This window comes from Podarcis melisellensis (genome assembly GCF_964234715.1).
Source record: "Podarcis melisellensis genome assembly, chromosome: Z".
Classification (NCBI taxonomy): Eukaryota; Metazoa; Chordata; class Lepidosauria; order Squamata; family Lacertidae; genus Podarcis; species Podarcis melisellensis.
Window position 1 is genome coordinate 102,986 of NC_138547.1, and position 8,903 is coordinate 111,888.

At 46.7% G+C, this 8,903-nt stretch overlaps 1 protein-coding gene across 1 annotated transcript in view; it reads right to left on the bottom strand.

The window, feature by feature from the left end:
- Window positions 1–1,445: 1,445 nt before the first annotated feature.
- Window positions 1,446–8,903, bottom strand: part of LOC309362362 (coiled-coil domain-containing protein 183-like) — a 21,452-nt gene continuing 13,994 nt past the window's right edge. Inside the window, exons 9-11 of the mRNA XM_081898005.1 lie at window positions 6,305–6,436; window positions 2,725–2,818; window positions 1,446–1,592 (exon numbers count right to left, since the gene is read on the bottom strand). Coding sequence (XP_081754131.1) covers window positions 1,450–1,592; window positions 2,725–2,818; window positions 6,305–6,436 — 369 coding nt within the window. The 3' untranslated portion in view covers window positions 1,446–1,449. The remainder of the gene's footprint in view (window positions 1,593–2,724; window positions 2,819–6,304; window positions 6,437–8,903) is intronic.

An 8,903-nucleotide genomic window follows, 5' to 3' on the forward strand; every position in this document is an offset into this window, starting at 1 on the left:
GGCAATGACGTGTTAGACCCAACGGTGGCCGGAGAGGGACAAGATTGGCGCGGGAGGCCGTCGCTAGGCAACAGGGGGAGGGAGCGCGGCCTTGAATTTTCTCATAAATAACAGATTATTATTATTATTATTATTATATAGTAAGTAGGATAAATAATAGATTATTATTATTATTATTATTATTATTATTATTATTATTTATTGTTCTCATCGTTTCGCTACGGCGAGTAGGCCGCCTTGCCCGCCCGTCGCTAGGCAACCGCGGCCGCCATCTTGTTTGAGCCCGGTGCCGGCGGCCATCTTGGGGGAGGCAACTCTCTTGACTACGGCGTCCGGCGAGGGCCAAACTTCCCAGGCTGCGGTCGACGGCGACGACGATTTGTAATAATAATAATACAGTAATAGAATAATAATAATAAAGTCCATTAATCAATTAATTATTCACTAATGAATTAACCAAAGGGCTTTTAGGATGCATCTGCGGTCGACGACGATTATTATTATTATTATTAATAAGTCCATTAATTAATTATTAATTGTTAATTAATTATTATTTAATTATTATCATTTAATATTTGAATAATATTTAATTATTTAATAATTAATTAATAATTAACTAACGGGCTTTTAGGAGTTTTTAGGACGATTATTATTATTATTATTATTATTATTATTAATAAGTCCATTAATTAATTAATTAATTAACGGACTTTTAGGAGTCCCCTTGCTCTTGTCCCTCCATGCTCTCCTCCCGCCCGGGGATAATAGCTGCGATCAACGCTTAATAATACTAATAATATTCTTTATTAACGAATTAATTAATTAATTAATTAATTAATTAATTAAGGGGCTTAATGAAGGGCTTCTCCTCCGCCACTTTAGTCTTGTCCCCCATCAGCTTCAAGCCGGGGATGTATCTGCGGTCGACGAAGATGATTATTATTAATAATAATAATAATAAGTCCATTAATTGATTGATTGATTAATTAATTAACTAACTAACGGACTTTTAGGAGTCCCCCCACCTTGCTCTTGTCCCTCGATCTCCTCCCGCCTGGGGATATTAGCTGCGGTCGACGCTTAATAAGAATACTAATATTCTTTATTAACGAATTAATTGAGCCATTAATTAATTAATTAAGGGACTTAATTAAGGGCTTCTCCGCCGCCACTTTAGTCTTGTCCCCCATCAGCTTCAAGCCGGGGATGTGTCTGCGGTCGACGACGATTAATAATAATAATAATAAAAATAAAATAATAATAATAATAATAAGTCCATTAATTGATTGATTGATTAATTAATTAACTAACGGACTTTTAGGAGTCCCCCCCACCTTGCTCTTCTCCCTCGATCTCCTCCCGCCCGGGGATATTAGCTGCGCTCGACGCTTAATACTAAGAATACTACTATTCTTTATTAACGAACTAATCGAGCCATTAATTAATTAATTAATTAAGGGACTTTTTGGCGGCCCCCCGGGGCTTCTTCTTGACGACTTTGGTCTTGTCCCCAATTAGCTTCAGGCCTTGCTTCTTAATTTCCTCCCGGCCGGGAATATAGCTGTGGTCGATGTCGGCGAAATTGAAGGCCTCTGAGAGAAATAATAATAATATTAATATTAATAATAATAATAATAGTAATAATAATAATAATATGATTAATAATGTGAAGGTATTGAATATTCATAATGTTAATTAATAGCGGTGATCAGTGTCGGCGGAATTGAAGGCCTCTGCCGGAGAGGAATAATAATAATATTAATAATACTAATAATATTAATAATAATAATAATATGAATAATAATATGAATAATAATATGAATAATAATATGAATAATAATGGGAAGGGATTGAATATTCATAACGTTAATTAATAGCTGTGATCGATGTCGGCGGAATTGAATGCCTCTGCCGGAAAAAGAGAAATAATAAAAATAATATTAATATTATTAATAATGTTAATATTATTAATAATATGATGATTAATAATGTGAAGGGATTGAATATTCATAATGTTAATTTATAGCTGTGTTCGATGTCGGCGAAATTGAAGGCCTCTGCCGGAGAGAAATAACATTAATAATAATAATAATAATAATAATAATATTGATAATAATAATATTAATAATAATAATAATAATATGAATAATAATGTGAATAAATAATAATATGAATAATGTGAAGGGATTGAATATTCATAATATTAATTAATAGCTGTGTTCGATGTCGGCGGAATTGAAGGCCTCTGCCGGAGAGGAATAATAATAATAATAATAATAATAATAATAATAATAATAATAATAATAATAATAATAATAATAATAATAATAATAATAAAATTAATAATGTGAAGGGATTGAATATTCATAATGTTAATTAATAGCTGTGATCGATGTCGACGAAATTGAAGGCCTCTGCCGGAAAAAGGGAAATAATAATAATAATAATATTAATAATAATAGTATTAATAATAATAATAATAGTAATAATAATAATAATAATAATAATAATAATAATAATAATAATAATAATATGAATGATTATATGAATAATTATATGAATAATAATGTGAAGGGATTGAATCTTCATCATATTAATCAGGCAGATATGAATAGTATTCATAAAAGGAATGCTTATTAATCATAATGTTAATCATAGGAATGCTGATTAATAATATTAATAAAGCAAATGCTGATTAATAATTGGAATAATAAGGCCGGGAACCTCGGACATCTTCGTCATCCTCGAAGGCGATCCTCAGGTTCTGGGGTTCCTCCCTGGTACTTTCTTCCAGAACGTTCCGCACCTGGACGAAGGTCTGGGGGAAATGATTAGCTCGTTATTCGTTCGTTATTAACTATTAATTACTAATTACCTGGCTTCTTCTATCCTATTCTACCTGATATTACCTTATATTATATTTTCTATGATTAGAACATATACGATATTCTACGAATTCTTGTTTGTACGATTTGTATTAATTAAAATGATTCATTAATTAGTTTAATGATCTGATTCCTCTGCCCAGTTGGAGAGCTTCCTCTTTGTATCCCTGCGCCTGGCGCTACGATTCCCAGCGCCGCCCGGGGGCAATTATTATTATTAATACGCTACATTACTCTATTAATATGAGATATTAATATTAGATATGAATAGAATGCAGCCTCTAGCCTGTCCGTCTTCCTGCGCCTGGCGCTACAGTTCCCAACCTGCCTTCCTGCGCCTGGCGCTATAGTTCCCAACTTCTTTGTCTTCCTGCGCCTGGCGCTACAGTTCCCAGCCTGTCCGTCTTCCTGCGCCTGGCGCTACAGTTCCCAACCTGCCTTCCTGCGCCTGGCGCTATAGTTCCCAACTTCTTTGTCTTCCTGCGCCTGGCGCTACAGTTCCCAGCCTGTCCGTCTCCCTGCGCCTGGCGCTACAATTCCCAGCCTGTCTATCATCCTGCGCCTGCCGCTACAGGTCCCAACTTCTTTGTCTTCCTGCGCCTGGCGCTACAGTTCCCACCCTGTCCGTCCTCCTGCACCTGGCGCTACAGTTCACACCCTGTCCGTCTCCCTGCGCCTGGCGCTACAGTTCCCAACTTCTTTGTCTTCCTGCGCCTGGCGCTACAGTTCCCAGCCTGTCCGTCTTCCTGCGCCTGGCGCTACAGTTCCCACCCTGTCCGTCCTCCTGCACCTGGCGCTACAGTTCACACCCTGTCCGTCTCCCTGCGCCTGGCGCTACAGTTCCCAACTTCTTTGTCTTCCTGCGCCTGGCGCTACAGTTCCCAACTTCTTTGTATCCCTGCGCCTGGCGCTACAGTTCCCAACCTGCCTTCCTGCGCCTGGCGCTATAGTTCCCAACTTCTTTGTCTTCCTGCGCCTGGCGCTACAGTTCCCAGCCTGTCCGTCTTCCTGCGCCTGGCGCTACAGTTCCCAACCTGCCTTCCTGCGCCTGGCGCTATAGTTCCCAACTTCTTTGTCTTCCTGCGCCTGGCGCTACAGTTCCCAGCCTGTCCGTCTTCCTGCGCCTGGCGCTACAGTTCCCAACCTGCCTTCCTGCGCCTGGCGCTATAGTTCCCAACTTCTTTGTCTTCCTGCGCCTGGCGCTACAGTTCCCAGCCTGTCCGTCTCCCTGCACCTGGCGCTACAGTTCACACCCTGTCCGTCTCCCTGCGCCTGGCGCTACAGTTCCCAACTTCTTTGTCTTCCTGCGCCTGGCGCTACAGTTCCCAGCCTGTCCGTCTTCCTGCGCCTGGCGCTACAGTTCCCAACCTGCCTTCCTGCGCCTGGCGCTATAGTTCCCAACTTCTTTGTCTTCCTGCGCCTGGCGCTACAGTTCCCAGCCTGTCCGTCTTCCTGCGCCTGGCGCTACAGTTCCCAACCTGCCTTCCTGCGCCTGGCGCTATAGTTCCCAACTTCTTTGTCTTCCTGCGCCTGGCGCTACAGTTCCCAGCCTGTCCGTCTTCCTGCGCCTGGCGCTACAGTTCCCAACCTGCCTTCCTGCGCCTGGCGCTACAGTTCCCAACTTTGTCTTCCTGCGCCTGGCGCTACAGTTCCCAGCCTGTCCGTCTTCCTGCGCCTGGCGCTACAGTTCCCAACCTGCCTTCCTGCGCCTGGCGCTATAGTTCCCAACTTCTTTGTCTTCCTGCGCCTGGCGCTACAGTTCCCAGCCTGTCCGTCTTCCTGCGCCTGGCGCTACAGTTCCCAACTTCTTTGTCTTCCTGCGCCTGGCGCTACAGTTCCCAACCTGTCCGTCTCCCTGCGCCTGGCGCTACAGTTCCCAACCTGCCTTCCTGCGCCTGGCGCTATAGTTCCCAACTTCTTTGTCTTCCTGCGCCTGGCGCTACAGTTCCCAGCCTGTCCGTCTTCCTGCGCCTGGCGCTACAGTTCCCAACCTGCCTTCCTGCGCCTGGCGCTATAGTTCCCAACTTCTTTGTCTTCCTGCGCCTGGCGCTACAGTTCCCAACCTGTCCGTCTCCCTGCGCCTGGCGCTACAATTCCCAGCCTGTCGATCATCCTGCGCCTGCCGCTACAGGTCCCAACTTCTTTGCCTTCCTGCGCCTGGCGCTACAGTTCCCACCCTGTCCGTCCTCCTGCACCTGGCGCTACAGTTCACACCCTGTCCGTCTCCCTGCGCCTGGCGCTACAGTTCCCAACTTCTTTGTCTTCCTGCGCCTGGCGCTACAGTTCCCAGCCTGTCCGTCTTCCTGCGCCTGGCGCTACAGTTCCCAACCTGCTTGCCTTCATGCGCCTGGCGCTACAATTCCCAGCCTGTCTGTCCTCCTGCACCTGGCGCTACAGTTCCCGACCTGTCTGCATGCGCCTGGCGCTACAGGTCCCATCCTCTCTGTGCCTGGCGCTACAGTTCCCAGCCTGCCTCTTTTTCTGCGCCTGGCACTACAGTTCCCGACGCGGCGCTACGTTTCCCGCACCTCATTGGTCTCCTCCTTGCTGAAGTCCAGGCGCATGGTGCTACAATTCCCAGCCTCTCTGCCTCCCTGCGCCTGGTGCTACAGTTCCCAACTTCTTTGTCTTTCTGCACCTGGCGCTACAGTTCCCAACCTGCCTTCTTGCGCCTGGCGCTACAGTTCCCAGCCTGCCTCTTTTTCTGCGCCTGGCACTACAGTTCCCGACCCGACGCTACGTTTCCCGCACCTCATGGGTCTCCTCCTTGCTGAAGTCCAGGCGCCTGGCGCTACATATCCCATCCTGTCCACCTCCGTGCGCCTGGCGCTACAATTCCCACCCTGTCCGTCCCCCTGCGCCTGGCGCTGCAGTTCCCAACCCGGCGCTACGTTTCCCGCACCTCATTGGTCTCCTCCTTGCTGAAGTCCAGGCGCCTGATGCTACAATTCCCATCCTCTCCGTCTCCCTGCGCCTGGCGCTACAACTCCCAACTTCTCTGTCTCCCTGCGCCTGGCGCTACAGTTCCCAACCCGGCGCTACGTTTCCCGCACCTCATTGGTCTCCTCCTTGCTGAAGTCCAGGCGCCTGGCGCTACAGTCCCCAGCATCTCTTTTTCTGCGCCTGGCGCTACAGTTCCCAACCTGCCTTCTTGCGCCTGGCGCTACAATTCCCAGCCTGCCTCTTTTTCTGCGCCTGGCGCTACAGTTCCCAACCCGGCGCTACGTTTCCCGCACCTCATTGGTCTCCTCCTTGCTGAAGTCCAGGCGCCTGGCGCTACAGTCCCCAGCATCTCTTTTTCTGCGCCTGGCGCTACAGTTCCCAACCTGCCTTCTTGCGCCTGGCGCTACAATTCCCAGCCTGCCTCTTTTTCTGCGCCTGGCGCTACAGTTCCCAACCCGGCGCTACGTTTCCCGCACCTCATTGGTCTCCTCCTTGCTGAAGTCCAGGCGCAGGGAGGGCGCCGCCGCCACCTGCATCAGGTGCACCAGGCGCCCCTCGCAGAACTGGAGTTTCCGGAAGACGTCCCAGGATTCGCCCCGGAAATCCTCCTATAGGGGAAACGGGGGGGGATTGGGAACTGTAGTATGGCTCCCAGTATGGAGCACTGGGAACTATAGTACGGCTAACTGGGAACTATAGTATGGCACACTGGGATGTATAGTATGGGAACTATAGTACACCCTACTGGGATCTATAGTACACCCTACTGGGGGGAATTGGGAACTATAGTATGGCTCCCAGCATGGAGCACTGGGAACTATAGTATGGCGCACTGGGAACTATAGTATGGCTAACTGGGAATCATAGTATGGCGCACTGGGAACTATAGTATGGCTAACTGGGAATCATAGTACGGCGCACTGGGAACTATAGTATGGCTAACTGGGAATCATAGTATGGCGCACTGGGAACTATAGTATGGCCCACTGGGATGTATAGTATGGGAACTATAGTACACCCTACTGGGATCTATAGTATGGAGCACTGGGAACTAGAGTACGGCCCAGTGGGAACTATAGTATGGGAACTATAGTACGGCGCACTGGGATCTATAGTATGGCGCACTGGGAACTATAGTATGGCACACTGGGATGTATAGTATGGGAACTATAGTACACCCTACTGGGATCTATAGTATGGAGCACTGGGATCTATAGTATGGCACACTGGGATGTATAGTATGGGAACTATAGTACACCCTACTGGGATCTATAGTATGGAGCACTGGGAGCCATAGTATGACTCACTGGGAACTATAGTATGGCTCACTGGGATGTATAGTATGGGAACTATAGTATACCCTACTGGGATCTATAGTACACCCTACTGGGAACTGTAGTACGACCCACCGGGAACTATATTATGGGAACTATAGTATGGACCACTGGGAACTATAGTATGGTGCACTGGGAACTATAGTACGGCACGCAGGGAATTATAGTATGGCGCACCGGGTACCATAGTATGGAGCTCTGGGAGCCATAGTATGACTCACTGGGAATTATGGTATTGCTCACTAGGAACTATAGTATGGTGCACTGGGAACTATAGTATGGCACACCCTGAACTATAGTATGGAGTTATGGGAACTATAGTACAGCTTACTAGCACTGGGAACTATAGTGTCGCACACTGGGAACTATAGTAGGGCTCACTGGGATGTATAGTATGGGAACTATAGTACACCCTACTGGGAACTATAGTATACCCTACTGGGATCTATAGTATGGCTCACTGGGAACTATAGTACTATAGTACAACCCAATGGGAACTATAGTTTGGCTCACTGGGAACTATAGTACACCCCACTGGGATGTATAGTATGGGAACTATAGTATACCCTACTGGAATCTATGGTACACCCTACTGGGATCTATAGTACACCCCACTGGGATCTATAGCACACCTCACTGGGAACTATACTATGGCTCACTGGGATGTATAGTATGGGAAGTATAGTATACCCTACTGGGATCTATAGAACACCCTACTGGGATCTATAGCACACCCCTCTGGGAACTATAGTATGGCTCACTGGGATGCATGGTATGGGAACTATAGTACACCCTACTGGGATCTATAGTACACCCCACTGGGAACAATAGTATGGCTCACTGGGAACTATAGTACAGCTCACCGGGAACTATAGCACTGGGAACTATAGTATGACGCACTGGGATGTATAGTATGGCTCACTGGGATGTATAGTATGGGAACTATTGTACACCCTACTGGGATCTATAGTACACCCCACTGGGATCTATAGTACACCCCACTGGGAACTATAGTACACCCTACTGGGAACTATAGTACACCCTACTGGGAACAATAGTATGGCTCACTTGGAACTATAGTATGGGAACTATAGTACAGCTCACCGGGAACTATAGCACTGGGAACTATAGCATGGGAACTATAGTACGGCTAACTGGGAACGATAGTATGGCTCACTGGGATGTATAGTATGGGAACTATAGTACACCCCACTGGGAACTATAGTACTATAGTACAACCCAATGGGAACTATAGTTTGGCTCACTGGGAACTATAGTATGGTCTACTGGGAACTATAGTATGACTCAAAGGGAACTATAGTATGGCCCACTGGGTTCTATAGTACACCCCACTGGGATGTATAGTATGGGAACTATAGTATACCCTACTGGGATCTATGGTACACCCCACTGGGAACTATAGTATGGCTCACTGGGATGCATGGTATGGGAACTATAGTACACCCTACTGGGATCTATAGTACACCCTACTGGGATCTATAGCACAACCCACTGGCAACTCTAGTATGGCTCACTGGGATCTATAGTATGGGAACCATAGTACACCCTACTGGGATCTATAGTACACCCCACTGGGAACTATAGTATGGCTCACTGGGAACTATAGTATGGCTCACTGGGAACTCTAGTATGGCTCACTGGGAACTATAGTATACACTACTGGGAACTATAGTACACCCCACTGGGAACGATAGTATGGCTCACTGGGATGCATGGTATG